We start from the raw sequence: 19,369 nt of genomic DNA, 5'->3' as shown, positions 1-19,369 counted from the left end.
CTTAAACAACTTTTCCACAATACCAAAGTTTACACTACTTTCACTTCCATACTCTATCCCCTTACTTTCATTAATTTTTCTTCAAAATACTTATCGCCACCTGACTTGTTATGTATTTGTGTGCTAATTATCTGTCACTACTAGAATAAAAGCTTTAGAATAGTAAAGACTTTGTCTGTTTTATTCACTGCATATCTCTAGCACCTAGATAAGTGCTTTGAACATAGTGGGCACAATATAAATATTTTAATAAATGAATGCATTTTAAGTATCCTTTTATCAAAAAATTATTTTTGACCATTCAGTGAAATACCTGATTCAGTATATACTAAAAATTTCAAGAAAAAATAATAGAATTTCAAAATATCTGGTAGAAATGAAATGCTTTTTTTTTTTTCATCAATCAAGGAGCTGCCATCTCTTATAAAAAAGTACATCAGGAGCTGAGCTGTGGCTATTGAGTTTCCCATGGTTTGCCTAGTAAATGAAGAAAGACTAAACAAGAGACAAGCAGTTTATACTTTACTATGACTGATTTTTCCATTTTATTCAGGTGTTTATTAAAAAACAGACAGCTTTCAACTTACTTCCTCAACCATTGTGCTAAAATGTCAACCGAGTCTGGTTCACTTCTAAAATGTATTGGTACAATCCAATAAAGAGGGATGACAGAAAAAGAAAAGTCAATAACGCTAAGTCTATTAGCATTACTTTTTATTTCACAAATCCAAATTATTGAAAACATCAATTTTAGTAACATTTTATGTAGACATTAAAACAGAAAGGCAATAAGAAATGCCAATCACACAATATAGTTATTACCAGAAAATTATAAGTAATTCAGAGAAAGATTTAAATATTATTTGACTAATGAAGATATTGAGAAACCAAGCATGCTAAAATGAAAATATGCAATCAAAGCAAATAGCATACATCTACTTTTTGCTCTTCAAAATTTAAATGACATGAGTTAACAATGGAGTACAAAAGGGCTATTGAACATATTAAGTCAAATACTTGAACACTCTTCAATCATTCACCTTTTAATGCAGAACTTTAATTATATTTATAATCTTATCTTGTTGAACTCTACACTCATACCTCTGAATTCTGTCAATTTCTTAGTCAAATAAAACTCTCCTAGAAATGTAGGACCAGAATCAGAGATAGAATTACAGTCATCCACTTCCAGGATAAATGGAGGAAACATTTCCTCTGAAAGGCCTCTTATTCCCAGATTCTTTGCCTAATGTAAACCACTTAATGGTCTACACTGACATTTTGAACTTGGGAAAGGGAATGTTGTACAACCCTGAACTTCATTCTAGGTATTCCCTATGAGGCAGAGAACAAGATAAGAAATGGGCCCTCAAGCTAAAAGAGGAACACAGAAACATAGGAACATAAATGTATATGTAGATATCTATACATACACATACATGCACATATATATAAAATGTCCACTCCTAGCTAATAACACAAATGATTTCAGGAAGTGAATTAGGACTATTACTAATTGATTGAATGGGATACACTACAAAGTGTTTTCCTTTTATCTTAATCTCTAATTTAGATAAATTTGAATAGTAATTGTTAATTTTAACTTTTGAGATGAATGTTCAGCCTGCATAAAATATACATCTTAATAAAATAAACATCTTATGTAGTTTATTTTTTAAAAAATAGCTTTGACCTCTTTCTGATGCCCTTAAATATTTATTTGTGCAACAGATGCCATAGTTATATTTTCTAAAGACTGGCTCAGGGGCTACTGAAATATTAGATATTCCTTTGCTGGCAAAACTTCAAAATGAGTACTCAGTTATTATAAAGTTTTTCTTAAACTAGTGTTTCTCAGTTTTTACCCTGCATCAGAATCACTGGGTGAGGGGCTTGCTAAAATACAGAATACTGACCCCTACCCAGAGGTTCTGATTCAGTTGTTCTGGGGTGGTGCCTGGGAATCTGCATTTTAAGTTCCCAGGTGATGTTGATGCTTCTGGTCCAGGGACCACACTTTGAGAACCACTGCTTTAATCTGGTAGTTTATATGGTCTTTAAAGAGCAAGGTAAGCTTAGAATCCAGGATCCATATGGTATTTACTAAACTCTCTTCAAGGCTGTGTCCTAGTGACAATCCTTGAGAAGATCATTTTTTTTACATCCTCCTTTATAACAATAACAGTGCCCAGGCAGCTAAAGAGTACTTACTACTACTGTTTAGCATGAATACTACTTGCTTGGCCTAGACTGGGAGTTATTTCCTATTTCTCACCAGAAGGGCTGCAACCTACTATGTGGCTCCAGATTTCCTGGATCTGTAACTTTCCCCAGGACAGGATCTGTGCTTCTGGGGAACCAAAAGCCACAGCTACATGTCTCTACCCAGTAAGTCTATCTCATCCAGGAGGAAGTCCATGTCCTCCCGGCTCACTTGAGGGCTGATCACCACCTGGCGGAAGAAGTTGACCTTCCCCCGATGGGGCTGGTAGCCCAGCATAAGGCTTCCCTTCTTCATCATCCTTTCCTTAATGGCTGGGGCCACCTGCATGGGGAGAGAAGGGGGGCAGGTGAAAGGCCAGACACCAAAGCATTCCAACTTCATTTCAACCAGCCACTTGTTTACTGGTCATCCACTGGTATAGATTCCGTTTCTCATGTACACAAGGTTGACATTAATAATAATAATTAATTGAGATTTTATGGCATATAAGTACTGATTCAAGTGCTATAGACTTATTAATTAATTTAATCTTCACAATCACCCCATGAAGGAGATACTACTAATATGCTCATTTATCAATGAAGAAATTGAGGCACATGGAAATTAAATAAATATCTGGAGGTCCCATGCAGTCTCCACCCCAAGCCCATACTCTGAAGTCTAAATCATTATGCAATGCCGCTTCATTAAAAACAAATCAAGGGTGCATAGGAGTCACAGTCCCAGAAGTTCAAATGTTACATTCCCAAATTTATCTTAACTGAAAAGCACTTCAGTTCAGGTACCATGAATAAAGAAAATCAGTCAAAGATGGAAAAAAAGAAAACCTTGCTGTGGTCTGCCAAGGAAAAACTAATATGGATAATGCATGCAGTTCTATTTTGAAGACTAACATTTTATTGGTTTCTTAATAGGAGCCTATATTTTTCTGTCAATTATTGTGCTTTGAAAATATATGGCTAAAGTAAAGGCCCTAGAAAAAAGTGAAAGTTTGATATTATCCTCATATATGAAATATAAACACTGTCTTTTATCAAGAGGTGTAAAGGTGGTAACAAAATTAGGAAGCCCACATTGTAAGAATTTATAGCTGACATAAGAGTACAGGCCTTGATAATCCAAATGCACAAATTTCTCTAAAAGTTTAATGTTTGAAGAAATTAGTCCAATTTAAGAAGCACATGGAAAATTGGTCCATTTTCAAATCAGTCATGTGACCAAGAGCTAGGCTGTAAACTTTCAAAACAGTGAAGTTAATTTCTGAAACAGCAAGTTAAAAAATTAAGAAGGCATTCTTCCTAGCTTACAAATACAAGCAAAGCTTTTTCCATTTGAACTTTATTTTAACTCCAAAAGTTTTTGAGTACATCCTGTGTGAATATGTGGAAAGGGAATATAATCCTTGTCTTCTCAGGAAGATGAGACTTAGCTCATCCAGAAGGGAGGAATTTGAATATAAATAACACCAGGCAGAATGTGCTTTGAAAGCCCTTAGATGAGGGGCATTAATCTCAGTTCCCAAGAGCCCCTCTCTCTCAGAGTGTGACCATCCCACATCACTCTAGTTTTTGTACATGACTATGTTTTGTCAGACAGCCCCCTGAAGGCAAGCCAAACTACTTCATCTGACACTCAACACAATCTTGATCCGTTCCAAAGCTGATGGAAAAATTGGGTGTTTTTGACTTCTGGAGATACAAAGTGTTGAACTTAACCGCAGAGCCCTCTCAAGGGATGTTCAAGGGTAATTTTAACTCAACACTTTTTTTCCACATGTGCTAATTTTAGAAGCCAAGTCTTGCAAAACCTGGACTACACCATGCCTACAACAACAAAAACAGACAGCTATTCAGCTACATTACATCACAAGCCTAGCAAAAGATCGGAGGTTTCTTTCCATATAACAAGATGTGAAAAGAAAAATATATGAATGTAAAACAATGTAGGAAAGGAAGATGAAATCAGAGGTCAAGTTAGTGAAAAAATGTGGACCATCAGGTTCTATAAATTTCTAGAAATGTGTCACATTTTATTCTGAGCTTTCTAGAGATTAGAAAAATAGGGTTAAACAACACCCTCCATTCCTTTTGCAGAACTTAGTGACAATGTCCAGTGGATGCTGAAAGCTGGAAGGTAGTTAACACTCTCTGCTGTGCTTATCCATATCTGCTTGAAACCCCTTGAATTCATATGGATCAGTTGACTTTTTCCTCCAAAGTTGTCTACGTAAGTAGCATCTGTTATTAGAATTATAAAATGTAATAAAATAATATGTAATTCAATGAACTGTGAGTGCCAAAAGAGAGTGGTTTTCACAAAAACTAAGTTGAATCCTTTGGAAAGACTAAATAGGGATGGCTAAACACCATCACTGTCTAATTAGGTGTGGTAAGAGAACTGTAAATGCTTTTAAAACAAAATCTTCAGCGTCCAGACTGATTCTGCACTCCGATTGCTACACAGGTGTCTGAGAACTCACTCACTTGAAGAAATCCAAGCTGGATATGACATAATTCTTGAACAGTGTAGTTTATGCAAGAATAGTGGAGGGCAATCTAACCTTCAGACCTCTACTCAAGAAAAGCCTTACTTACTTTTTGGAAAACATTTGGACATTCTCACTTGATGGGGAAAAAAAAAACCCTTTCCATCAAAAGGTGGGGAAATAAATGTATGTAGATGTATAAATCTGATGTGAAAATATTTAAGTATAAAAATACATATGTTAAATGTAAAATATTTAGGTTATGAAGGCATTGCAATTTCTCTAGGACTATTTGCTTTAACTGGCCAATCCTTATCACATTAGGTAGGAGAGATTTCGTGGCATATGTGGATATAAATGGGTCTGTGTGTACATGTGTGTGTATGCACATGTGTGTATGTGTCCATGGGAATGTGCACACTCACAAGCAATTTAAACTTCTAACCCATCATATGTCGTTCACTGCTCTTAAAATGTCCCTATTTGGTCACAGAGCAATGCAAACCATGGTTTGACTTAGGCTCATGACAAAGGCACATTTTTAATTCAATGTAACCCAAAGCCATGAGAAACAAACCACAACAGTGCCGGTGCTAATCAATATTAGGAAGACCTAGTTCACATGAGCCAAATATCTGACCAGAAGAGCCACAGACTATCAGTTTTGGAGTTTACTGCTTGTGGGTCTGGTGATATTATTTTTGAAGTCAAAACTTCCTTCATACTCATCTCCATTGTCCTCCAGGTACCAGGGTATAACTGGATCTGGCTTATAGCCAATTTTACATTTAAAACAGGCATGTTCTTGGCTAAGGTCTAATTTGCATAGTCTATTCCTGTTTACTTTTCAATACCTCTGTTTTTTGCCCCCAAATTGTATTTTCTGCCTTACCTTTGGAGAGCATTAGAATTTTGATTCCAGCTCATAATGTGTCTGGGGTTCAAATGAGGCAGTCATCAAAATGAATCTGTCAGGTTTGTATTGCTTGTGGGAAAACCAGAAATATTTTCCAATGTGAACAAGAAAGATAAAAGCAAGAGGGCACCTCAGATGTTTTAATAAAGATCCTCTGGATGTTTAAATTCTTGCTCTTGCGTAAGAGAATGTGCTTCCATGGGCAAAACACAGGGCATGAGAACCAAACTTCTAAGCCAAATTTTGTCCTTGACTTTCTGAGATTATAAAGAAATGACTGAATGTCTATGTGACTCGAGGAACTAGCTAACAAGGGTTTGACAGTACAACGAACATTTTAGTTACGTATCCATGAGCTATAAGATTAATTCCAGAGGCAGTTACTACTAGGCAAAATGGGAATATCTCCTTTGTGAATATTTCACAGGAAAGAAAGCCATAAGCAACACCAAAGCCGATATTCATCACATCTCTATCACAAATTATTATTGTAGTAGTAGTAGCTGTTGTTGTTATTGTTAACAAATATTTTGCCAGTCCTTTACAATTTGCAATGTTTTTTCACATGTCTGATTCCCATAAACTCAAATTAAAGCTTATTTGAAAAGAACCCATGTTTTGGCAATTTAGGAACCAAGAATGTTCTAATTAACAGTCAGCTTGCCACCTTTGCACTTAAAATATCGACTATTTTCTTTTATAAAGCTCCAGGCATAATCCAATGCTGGGTAATTTGGATTTTCTTTTTTTGCTGATCACAGCAGACAAACAGTCCTAATCTGACAGGATGGAATAGTCACAGGGGAAAGAAAATATGCATGAACTAAATGCAAGCATCTGAATATTGCCCTTAAATGGAGCATGCATGGAGGAAAGCAATTTGGCAGGAGTGAGATTGCTTTCCAGCTCTCAATTATTTTACTGTTGGTTTTCCTTCAAATTGTAAATCAAATTCTTTTCTTGTGCCTCAGTGCACTGGGCCCTGCATTTTAAGTGGAGGAAGATCCTGACATTTCTATTTGGTTGCACAAAGACTTAATCTACACATTTCTGTAGGATTTCTGTCTCTCCCCCTTAAATTACTTTCCAGGAATGATTTAGTCATTTAAACAGAATTTTGTTGTCACACCATTGCAACACAAAATAGTATTTGATATTTAAAACTTGCTTAAGCCCAAGAAAAAAAAATTAAAATGACTCTCTCTGGCCAAGTACAGCAATTTGATAAAAAGCAACTGACCAGTCACTATCATAGCCTTTGATTAAAATAAAATGGGAACGTCCACAAAATGACATTTCTTTTTAAGAATGTATTACATACATAATGTTAACAAGAACAGTTTTTTTTTTAACATACAAAGTGTTTTTGAAACTAATTGTGAGGAAGGATCAGTTTTATGTTTTTCAATGCACTACAGACTAATACTTTTGTAAAATACAATAAAAATTAATTAATAGAAACATGAAATAAAAAAACACAAACCTAATTTTGTTTTTCATTTTTAAATTCAAGAGTAAAGTTAGTAAATTAAGCTGCTACAAAAGTTTCTAAATGGTAATTCTGGATTTCCATAGTTTTCTTATCACAGAATGCTAACACAGATGAGTAGGGATTGTTACTGTGGCTTGTTTCCAGTACAGTTTTTTTTCTGGAACAATCACAAAAGGCAACTTGCTTTATACTTTCTTCCCAAATAATCTGGGCTCCAAATATCCCCCACCCTTCATGTTAACTTGAGGAGGGTTCTCCTGAGTAGGATATTAAAATCTAGTTTATGGAAAAAGTTAGCAGGAAACGTTCACAGTTTGTACCTGGCACCCAACCCAAAACTGTTTCTGGGACTTAACCTAATTCCTTCCCCGTTAAGTCACCTTTTTCTTTTTCTTTTTTTCTATAGTTTAGAGTCATCTCAGATTTTCTGAGGCCAGGTAGAAGTGCACTATGATCTGGTAGGGGCCAGATTGCAGGGCATGGACAGCACCCCAGCATCAAGAGGCAGAACTTAAGGGGAAGAATTCCAGTCCAAGGAAAGTACTAGTATGCGGAAACAAGTGGGAGACTTCGATGGGCTTGCACATCCGTTTCTCCTTCAGGAAGAGTGCAGGCCAATGCAGTGGCAGTCTAGGAAGCAGAGTGTTCCCTGCCTCGCTGTGCTCAAGAGAGAGTAGCCACTGTCCTTAAAAACTTCAGGCTAATTAACCATCTGAGAAAAACCAACCTAGGGAGATCACCCAGTCAGTCTTGCATGCCCAGTTCTGCAGACACAGAAAATTAGACATGTGAGAAAGCATGAAATTCCTTTGTTTATTCATTTCTCTAGTATTTATCTCCATAACTAAAGCATCATGGTTACCCTTTCATGAACTAGTGAATTTAAGGTCAGAAGAACCATATTGGATCACAGTCTCAACTATGGATTTACATCTCTGTTTTTCTTTTAGCTTCAATTTTTTTAAAATGTATATTCTTCAGTGGAAAAGTGGATTCTGTCTGTTTCTGATGATGAAACAGCTCAACAATATGTCTCATACAAGAACTTCCTAAAATATAAATGAACAATCTTATCTTTGAACTACATATCTGGGTGTCTTCTGGCCATAAATATGAACTGAATTTTCCTTTACACATACAACTCACAACATACAGAGTTGAAATTAGTTTTGAATTCAGCTAAATATATGTCCTCTAGTTTGTAACCTCTACGGCACCCAGGGAGGTTGTTGTTAAATGAATAGCTGTTGAAAGAAAGTGTTTCCTTATGGTCTAAACACACTATACTGCAAAGGAGAAAGTGATTTTTTTAAGTCTTACATAAAAACTACTTTGTGGTAATGATTAGCTTTATATCCTTAAAATGTAGATAAATTGAATGTATCACCTGATGCAAAAGAAAAAATTTCTAGCTCACAATATAGAAACTTTTCTTTTGTATTTCCAAATATGTCTGAGTAATTTGTCTCTTGCCCCAAATGAACCATCCTATGTATAAGACATTTGCCCTCCCAGTACAGCTTGCTTTTGTCCAAAGCCATAACAGTAGAAATTTTGGTTGTGCCTCCTTATAAAGGTAGTTTCCACCTCCATCAAGGAAGAAACCATACTTGCCAGAACAAATATAAGTTTCTTAGAGCATTTGACAACTCAAAGCAGGAAAAACTATAACCTGCCTAGTTTGTGTCCAGGTACCATCAAAATTTCTCTGCTTTGTCTTTTTTTTTCTTTCTGATTTACTCTTAGGTAAAATGATCTTGTTTCTCTGCCATTTTATCAAGGTACACTTTTTCCTTTTGGAATAGAAAATAGCAAAAGAATGCCATCTTTTGTTGATAACTACTTGATCAGTGCAATAGAGAAAGTCGATTCTCTCATTGCACTGTGTAGAAGGCATCACACTGAACAATTTAACTTTCTGGGGCAATTGTTTGTCAATGAAGAATTTAGAACATTTTTCTTCAAAGCCCCAAATCAAATGAAATTATCAAATACATTGGCTCTCTTTCTTCTTTAAATAGGCATTTTGCATTTAGCCTTAATAACGAAAGAAATGTGAATGTTTACAACAGCTTTATTCAAAACTATACAAATATACTTCTACTGCAGAATGGATAAACAAACTGTGGTATACCTATACCATGGGATATTACTCAGCAATAATAGGGAATAAACTACTATCACAACATGGATGAATCTCCAATACATAAGGCTAAGTGAAAGATGCTAGACTCAAAAGGCTACTTACTAGACGATTCCATTTATGTGGCATCCTGGAAACGGCAAAATCATATGGATAGAGAAGAGATGAGTAGTTGCCAGGGCCTTGGCTGAGAGGAGGGGCTGACTACCAATGCGCGTCCTAGGCAATTTGGGGAACTTAACGGAATTGTTCTGTACAGTACTATGCAGTGGGTACAGATACACCATGGGACTGCAAATTCTGTTCAAAGATGGGCCTTTGGCTTCTTTTTCCTTATATCCCTCAGACCCTAATATAATGCCTTACCGGTGCCTAACACTAGGCACATGGCAAAACTCACAGAGATGTGCACATTAAAAAGTAACTTTTACCTGTAAGCAAATTAAAAGTTAATAAATGAATTAATTTAGAAAACAAAAGAGGTTCTGAGAGGACATGTAGCTACATGAGATCAGGCAATAATGTAAGCTCCCAGTGCCTCAGTTTCCTTACTCCTAGGCAAGAGATTATAATAATAGTGCACTGTCTGTTCACAGGATTGATTAAAGGTAGAATATGATATTATAGGTGAAGCATGCAATGCTGTGAACAAATAGGCAGCACATGATGGAGATTAATATTCTTATTCAAGAAGAATCTAGAGCACAAACTGCAGGAAGGAAATGAAGCTGAATTGGGATGTTTCGTGCTATTTCTACCACTAATTGCATTCCCTTAAGCAAGGCACTTAATTTCTGTAGGTCTAAAAATGAGAAGGGGCGTTTCTACCACTCTTCAGTGCAAAGAATGAAGGTATTTTGGACACAGTGGAAATTGAAGTTTTTCTTCACAATAGGCAGAGTAAAATAATGGAAACTGTATGGCTCAAGGCTTTTTGGGGACTCTACTATACATCAGGTCAAGTATATTTAAATATACCCACCATACTTATAAAATGTAATTCACATATAATTACAGAAGATTTCAGTTGAGTTATGGTTGACTAAGTTAACATAACCTTTTGTTATATTTGATTTTTTAGTTTTCCTTTTGTATTTTGGAGCCATTTTTCACAACTAGCAAAAATTTTTATATGCCCCTATTGAATTCCTATGCCTCCCATGCTTATTTTGCCTGATAGTTAAATAAACTAGCTCTGTTCACACTAGTGTGGCAAAATGTCCGGTTTCCTCAGGACAGACCCAGTTTATACTTACTTTCCTGTACTTATAAATAATACTCTTTTTATTCTTGTAAGTGTCCCAGTTCAGGTGACATGTTGTATGAATTAGACAGACCTTATGTAGACTAGCAGACTAGTTTAGACTGACTTGGGACCATCCTGAAATTCTATGTGACTTTGGGCAAATATTTGACCCCTCTGGGAATCCTATTCCTCTTCTTTCAAGAACTGGTGACCCCTTGCAGGAACTAAGTAAAATAATGTATGAACACAGTGAGCACAGTGCTTGCCATCTGTTAGGCTCTCAGTAAGAGGAACTAGTATTTATTTCTTAAAATGAATTTGTTTTTCATCAATTTACACTCACATCTGGTCTTTTATTACACTTTTTCATCATTTTCTCTTGAGACATGAGCATTAGCAAGAACTGTGAAAAGCATGACTTGTAATTTATTCGTTCTCTCCAAAACATCCAAACTGTATTTAAATATTTGTTAAGAGAGATTGTGAGTTAGCAGTTTTAGAAATTAAATCTTGCACCTCATGTTAATTTTTTAAGTTCTAGGGCTTTTTTCCTCAACATTGATAAAGTTAACTTTTTTTTTCCTTTAAAAAGTAATACAGTCATTGATTATCTTGGCTGATCTTTTGGGGGGAAGCTTTCTGTAAAAATTTGTTGTGAGCAGGGATGAGTTTCTATTATATTCTAGAAATTCCTGTTGTATAAGTTGTCAGAATACAGAAATATTTTATAAGTAAAAAAGTTACTTTTTCTTTGGACATGTGAAAAGTCCATATACTTAAAATTCATGAGCCTGTTTCCAGAATTGTGCAGTCTCCCTGTGCTGCCCCGCCATTTGTATTTTTGTCAAAGAAAGGTTGAAGAGCAGTATTTGATGTTTCCCAAATGTACCTGGGGATACAAATCACCTGGATTGAGGCCCCAATCAGAGGAGCTGAATTTGAATTTCAACAGGATAGGCCTGGTGGTCTGTATATTCACCAGGCAACTGTAATGCCTCTTACCACAACGTAAGTTTCGGAAACAATGGAGAATGACAGTCTTTTAACTAGGACATTGGGGAGAGCAGTGTCTAGGTGGGAGATAAGAGGTATTTTGGACAGGAAAAGCAATTTTGACAGAGACGAGGAGAGGAAATTGGGACTCTCCTCTTCTTGTACTGCTTATGGCAATTTAGCAACAAAATAAACCAGTGACCTTCAAAGAAGTTGTTAGTCAACGTTTTTGTTAATCACAAAACCCAATAAAGTGTTCAAAACAGTGAACCATGGAATTCTACGCAGCCACAAAAAACAATGGTGTTCTAGCACCTCTTGTATTATCCTGGATGGAGCTGGAGCCCATTCTACTAAGTGAAGTATCACAAGAATGGAAAAACAAGCACCACATGTACTTACCATCAAATTGGTATCAACTGATCAACACTTAATGTGCACATTTAGTAGTAACATTCATCAAGTGTCAGGCAGGTGGGAGTGGGGAGGAGGGAATGGGTATACACACACCTAATGGAGGCGGTGCACACCATCTGGGGATGGACACGCTTGAAGCTCTGACTCGGGTGGGGCAAGGGCAATGTATGTAACCTAAACATTTGTACCCCCATAATATGCTGAAATAAAAAAAATTAGGAAGGAAGGAAGGAAGGAAGGAAGGAAGTAAACAATGAGGCCAGAAAACAATGAGACTTTTAGTTTTGATTGCTGAAAGAATGCATTTTCCTTTTTCAATATATTTTCTCCCATTCCTTACTTTCTAACTCTTCTCTTACTCTTTTACATGACACTTACTTATTTTCCCTGATATCTCTTCCCCATAATTTAGAGGTGAGATGCATTAGTGTAAGTCTCTCAAGCTTAAATTATGTAAAATTGGTGGTCTATAGCCCATGAAATCATATGCATCTAAGAGATCATTTCAGCTTGGCAGAACTTGGAGAAATAATCCACACTTTGACTGGACATACCTTTTTCAAATATGGATTTTTACTCTTATTTTCCTTCAGAGTATATCTGAAAATCAGACATGCACAAAATAAAAGAACTGCCCCACTCATGCTCTTTCCAATACAGATGAGCAAAGCCACAGAAACAAAGAGTTTAGAATCCCAGAAAGCCCGAGGAACACAGTGAGCTTCACATTTGGTGTTTACAATGTAGAAATGACGATGACAGCAATTCCAATAAACCTAATGTCAGTCATATATTCAAGGCAGCTGAAATGAAGAGTCATAAAAACAAACCAAACTGAACTGAAAGCTTTAGCTGAAGAATGGACACAATAAACATTTTACACACTCTATAAAGCAAAAGCTTAATACCTAATTGTGTCGCAGCAGCCATCTGAGCTAATAGCTCCTGAGCAACTGTTGTGGGCCAACTCCAAAATTTTAGCCTATGTTGGGAGATCCCTATATTGCTCCCTACATGGAGTAATTCAGCAGCTCCCAGCCAGAGGTGAAACCAACTCCACAGGGGCATTTGGAAATAAGTCAAAGCATTTTGGATTGTTGCAATGGCTGTGGGGTACTACTTGCACTTAGTGGCCGAGGATCCTGGGTGTAAATACCTCACAATGCTTGAAATAAACCTGCACAAGGAAGAACTGTGCTGCCCTAAATGCCAATAGTCTCTCTGATGAGACACAATTTTCAGGAGCTCCACGGTCTCCATTGAAACCTCCACATTTTGCCTTGACACCTCTGGGTCTTTTCAGTTTCTCTCAGGAGTCAGTAACCTTGCTTTGGCCCAGAGCAAGGCAAATGGGATCCTAAGAGCTTAAAAGGATTTTCAGATTGTTTCCCAAAGATTCTCAACATATTCAATGAGCATCACTCCATCCGAGAGGAGAAGATCAGTATAGTCCCAGGTTTCCCTCTAAGTCCTATGGGCAGTGGTCCAGTATTTCTGAATGTTGCGTCTGGCCATTTCAGCAAGGACATAGTGCTTTAGTCCCAGCACTACCACCTACTGCAATAAGCGCATCAGATCCACGAGTTTTTAGCCACACGGATACTGTATTCACACCTCACCCACACACTTAGTGAGAAGAGGAGCCCCTGAAATGAACTCTATTGTGGCTGAAAATTCTGGTTCCTTTTCCCACAGGTTTTCTCAGGGTAAGTGTCCCTGAGAATCCTATTCCCTTTCAGTATTTGGCTTGGGGAAATTCACAGCTGAAATTTTGTCTTTTATTTATTCCACACTAACAAGCTTCTGACAGCCAGTGAGGCTCTTCGGGACATAAAAACAAAACCCCCACCTAGTGGTGTAGGCACAGATGTGGGAGGCGGTCCCAGTGTTGGCACAGCAATAATTTTAAGGTGTAGAACCTGCATATTAGGCTTGGGAGGCTTAGTTTACTGAGTTGCACAATTATTGATTTTTACAGTAGATTCTGGGGCCTGATGAGGCAGGGGGTGAAAAAGGAAATGACCCCATCCTGTTATACTGCTGTGACCTGAGAGATATCTTGCTCTGCACAGGCTGCCAAGACATTCGAATTATGCCTCTGTGAGATTCCTCTGTTCACCAGACTGCACCCTCCTTCCTGTGCAACTAGCTACCTGCCCTACCTGCTGGCCCCTGCTGCCTGTGCCCACCTGCCTACACCCATGCACCTGAATTCTTATCTTCTTTATAGTTTTTTCCCCCAGTCATTATTTGCTTCAGGAATAAACTGAAGACTAAATTGTCTTTTTGATCATTTTTTTCTCTGGTTGAATACAGGTGTTCATCATCTGCCCAAAGTTAGTTGCATGCATAGGATGTGCTCCTACCTCTCCTTATACCTTCTTTTTGCATCTCTATAATTCCTTTTCATATGTTTCACTGCACTTCTTTATTCAGCTCCAGTGCATCCCAAAATACCACAGTGGGCAAGAAGGAATCGAAGCAGGCAGGGCCTTTCTCTGCCTAACCAAGATCTGCTTTACCTGTTTTACATATTGGAGTTCTACGTGAGAGTTTGACAAAAAGTGCTCTGGTGTTTAAAAAGGCAAAGTTTGAATTAGATTGGTAATGTGTTTATTGTTGTTATTCAAGATCTTTATTTTGAAATATCTGGAAAATAGTCCTCAAGATGATGGCTAAGGGAATTCTTCCTCCATGTCAAGTCTAAAGGGAGAAAGTTGCTTGTTGTGTTCAAATAGAGTAATGATAATGATAACTGGTGATTTCACATAATTGAACCTCTATCCTGAAGGTGGCTACATAACAAAGCACTATCACCTTCCAATCAAAGGGCTCTTTTGCTTCTCATAATCACTGTTCAATTCTTACACTCTGACTCTCCCAATATGTATGCCCAGGGTTTCAAGTTATCCACCAGCCATTTGAATGCCTTTTTATGAAATGCTTCTTCATGTTCTTTGCCCATTTTTAGTTTGGGTGATCGTCTTTTTCTTACTGATTTAGAAGAACCCTTTATTACTGAGAACATTAACACTCTGATTGCTTTACATGTTACAAGTTATCTGCTTTTAACTTTGTTTTTAGTTATTCCCTAAATACTTTTTATATTTACATAACCAAATCTATCATATATGTGTGTGTATATATATACCATATATATGCTAACACTGTGTGTATATATACCATATATATATGCCAACATTGGTGTTATACTTAAAAAGTCCTGTCCATAGTAAGATTAAATAAATATGTGTTCTTTTCTGATTTGATTTTGACACTTAAACTTTTAATCCATTTGAACATTTCATTTGTACCTTGCATAAATTAGAGATACACTCCCTATACTCCCACATTTAACTAGGAGTCTCAATCTCAACACCACTGATGGAATAAGCCTGCCTTTCCTCAGTATGTATTGGGAACATGTATGATTCCTATAAATATTTGGGCCTGACTTTTCTATTCTATAAGATTGATCTGTCTATTCTTAGAATAATCCAAGCAATTTTATTTATTATAGTTCTATAATATGGAAATTGCTTGAGAAGAGAACTGCCCTTTTACTATTAATCCCTCCCAAAATGTTCTTGCCTATTACTATGAACCTAGTCTCCTAGGTGATATCTAGAGAAACACTTTGATGAGTTTTTTTTAAAAAAAAAAACCAAAATCCTTTAATTAATATGATTTGAATTATATTAAGCCCATATATTAATTAGGAAAAAATTAATCATCTCACCTAGAATTATGGTGTTTTCCAGTTTTGAAATGAGTAGATTTTAGAAATATGACTGCAAACACTTTGGCACTCCTCTCAATGAGATTTCTTGAATAGGAGAGGGCTCATGGCATGCTAATTACTAGTAGGATACAGCGAAAGCCACACTGTGTGGCCTCCACGGCACAGTCAGGAGAGGTGGGTCAGTGTCCATCTTGCTTTCAGGGACACAGATTTTTTTCCAAGTTCAACTCTCCTGAGCCCACTGCTATGAGGAGTCACAGGCCACATGGAGAGGCCGTAGGTGCTCTGGTTGACAGCCCTGAGTGAAGTCTCAGCTAAGGGCCAGCATTAACCACCAAATCTATGAGTAAAGATGCTTCCAGAATATTTCAACCCGGATAGTAAATTAGCCTCAGCTATTTTAGCCTTCCCAGATGAGGCTTCAGACCTCCAGACATCCTCTTCCCTCTGTGCTCTGTCTTAATTCCAGACCCACAAATCCATGAGCATAATAAAATGGCTGCTTAAAGCTGCCACATTTGGAGTAATTTGTAAAACAGAAATTGTTACTAGAACACTGGTTTTTTTTTTTTTTTGGCCTTAAAGTTTTATTCAACTTAACTCTTAGTTATTTAATATATTTTTTGTGATTATGGTGATAAAATTATTCTGACTATAAAGCCACCTTCTCAAGTAAATTTCAATTTTCTAGCTCCTAATTTCTTACTCTTTATGCAAGAAAAAAACCTTTTTTAAAGATATTCAACTGCATACATCTACTATATTCAATTGCTAAAAATATTTTATTTGGTGCCTTTAGGTTTTATAGATATACAATCACACAATCTAAAAAGGACACATATGGATCTTCTCCTTTTAAATACTTTAAAATACATGTCTTTCCTGGTCATTGTATTGGCTAGCACTGCTAGAACAACATTAACTCAAAGCAGGGAAGGTGAACATTCCTAATCTGTTACCGAGTTTAATGGAAGGCTTTTCATGTTTAATACATATTAATCTAATACATCCTTTAAGAAAACAAAATAATATAAACCATGAGATAACCTCCAAGCCTTAATATTAATTTTGAAGGTCACTCAGTGTGTGTATTTTAGTAAATTTCTAAGTAATGTTGTTCCCCCCCGCTTTTTGCTCCATTTAAATGGGAGAAGTAATTTTGGATTCCTTTTTTGATTTACTTGTTCAGAGATAGGGAGAAAATGATGAAATTGCTTTTTAAAGCCTGCTTTTGCTTAGCTTTTGAAATAATGGTGTTCTGCTGAATGAAGCAATAAAAACGGAACCTGTGCATGATATTGTGTGCCACACTGGCTGACTAATCCATCTCCTCAGACAGTTTTTCAGAGTCCAAAAATGCTATATAAATTTTTTCAACCTGTGTGAGTGGATTATTGTGTGGCTTCCTGAAATAATCCTCTCATCTTTTAACACAGTTCTGACCCAGTTTGGGAGAGTATCCTTAATATCTTGTTCTACTTCACTGACCTCCAGGCAGAATAGCCAGAAATATCTGCATTTAACAGGCAACTTTTATCTTCGGGCTCACAAAGGGGTTGGCTTTCTTTAAAAAGGAAATTGAAACTTATATCACAAAGCAGCATTTTAGATGATTTTACTTTCTATTTTAAAACCTCAGCAAATAGAAAGCAGAGATCTGGAATAACTGAAGTGCCTCAGAAGAGTGCGAACCTATTGATGGAAGTAAATCAAAAGCTGTTAGCTAGACCTGCTTTTACCTCACCATTGATTATTTGTCAAGTCATAGGCACTCATCCCGGAAAGAAAAACAGAAACACATGTATGGGAGATGAGGTAAGTCTGGGTGGCTGGAAGAAAACACAGAAAAATAACCCACCCAGAAGAGGAGTGGGATCATGAGGCACTTACAGAAAGCAGCCACTCTGAGATTGTACAACACACTCTGATCCCCTCAGTGGATGGTTAGGAGGATGGATGTCTTCTATTTGGCAAATGGGGGACTGATTGTTATGGCCCATGGTAGATTTTATTGTTGTTCTTCATTATTCAAACGTCCTCCGTCCTCCTTGCCTCTGCCTTGTAACCTGCAGTGTCTCCTGTAGGAGGAGTACGTATCACCATGCCATTGTTACGTGACCAATTCTGAGCTGAAACTCTGAAAGTCACTGTGTGTTTCTGCCAGCCTCTTTCTCCTTTCCCTTTGCCACAAGAACGGCATGTCCCAGGCAGGGGCTCCTCCTTCAGCCCCCATGTTGGCATGAGGACCATGGAGCACATCACAGTTGCCGCTGACCCTCAGGCCATGAAGCATGATCAAGAAATAAACCTTCGTATTATAAACCGTTGAGATTTGGCTGGGAGAAGGGACTGAGGGGAGGTGGGGCCCACTTGTTGCTGCAGCGTGACTAAGTGAAACCTAATTCATGTGACTCAGACTAAGGTGTGGAACCAAGTCAGTTCCTCTTTAGAGGAAATCTAGATAACTTCTGTTTGTTTGAAAGTTTGGCTCTAAATAATTTTCTCTACATTAGACACAAGAGACTAAAGCCCTCAGACCCTGGGAATACCATGCACTTAGATTTCCGTAGGCAAAGTCAAGGCAACAATTAGACAAATATTTGTCATCATAAAAGTGGTTTGGAAACATAGCAAGATAGTATCGATCAGGGGTTGGCAAAAATTTTCTTTAAAGAGCCAGATAGTAAATATTTTAGACTTTGCAGCCATACAGTCTCTATTGCAACTACTCAGGTTGTAAGTGAAAGCAGCCATAAGTAATACAAAACACATGATAGTGGCTGATAAAAATAGGCAATGGAATGGGTGTGGCCTGTAGACTGACCCCTGCTGTAGCATGAGAGACACCAACATCAGCCAAAAACAAAAACAGAAAAAAACTCACAAATCTCTAAAAAGCCAAGGCTAATGGTCAATGTTCTACAGCCATGTTTATAGTATTTTAACATTAAAAACTACATGGTAACCACTGAAGAACATGGATAAGTCCTTGGTTTTTTCCATATAAAAAATAGAGATAGTAAAAGCTACTTCATAAGATTTTTTGTAGGAATTACATATAATGTGCCAGTGAGTGCACAATGAATTTCAGTTCCTTTCTGCTTTCTTTGTCCTCGTATACTATACTAAGATAGAGTAGATTCTCAATGAAGGCCTATTTAATGCATGCCAAGGTAATGAAAAGGTCAAATAGAAATGAGGTGAAGCAGAGAATCCTATGAGTCAACATTTGCTGAGAAACTGGTCTGGTCAGACAAACTTATGATGATGAAGAATAAATACTAATATATGTCATGATTTGCATGTCCATTATTATATCCCTAATTATATTGATCTGACATGGAAATAATACTTTATTTTTAATGCTGGGGTATATTTGGAATAATAAAAAATAATGATCTGTGTTCTGCACCAAAATAATGAAATTCCCAAAGTCATGCATTAAAGCTCTGTCCTGGATAGACAAGGGATAGAAAATAAAACCCTAATGCTATTTGCTATATGAAGAAGCTGCTCAATTAAATAGATGTCAATTTTGTTATTTATTGAACTCAGACTGAGAGGTCAAATTTTCTTTCAAAAACTAGTGAATCTCAATATGTTGCTCTATGTTCTGTTAAATGTCTTCTGTCATAAATAATTAGTGTTAAACAAGCTCAGGAGCCCTTAGCCGATATCCAACATCGTTGGTGCATGGGTCATGGAGACAAT

The 19,369-nt window shown here is 37.0% G+C and overlaps 1 protein-coding gene across 1 annotated transcript in view; it reads right to left on the bottom strand.

The window, feature by feature from the left end:
- Positions 1-2,350: 2,350 nt before the first annotated feature.
- Positions 2,351-19,369, bottom strand: part of GADL1 (glutamate decarboxylase like 1) — a 128,720-nt gene continuing 111,701 nt past the window's right edge. The window contains exon 14 of the mRNA XM_045555740.1: positions 2,351-2,545. Coding sequence (XP_045411696.1) covers positions 2,372-2,545 — 174 coding nt within the window. The 3' untranslated portion in view covers positions 2,351-2,371. The remainder of the gene's footprint in view (positions 2,546-19,369) is intronic.

The sequence above is a fragment of the Lemur catta genome, chromosome 1, assembly GCF_020740605.2.
Source record: "Lemur catta isolate mLemCat1 chromosome 1, mLemCat1.pri, whole genome shotgun sequence".
Classification (NCBI taxonomy): domain Eukaryota; kingdom Metazoa; phylum Chordata; class Mammalia; order Primates; family Lemuridae; genus Lemur; species Lemur catta.
This window is presented reverse-complemented; position numbering and strand designations above follow the sequence as displayed.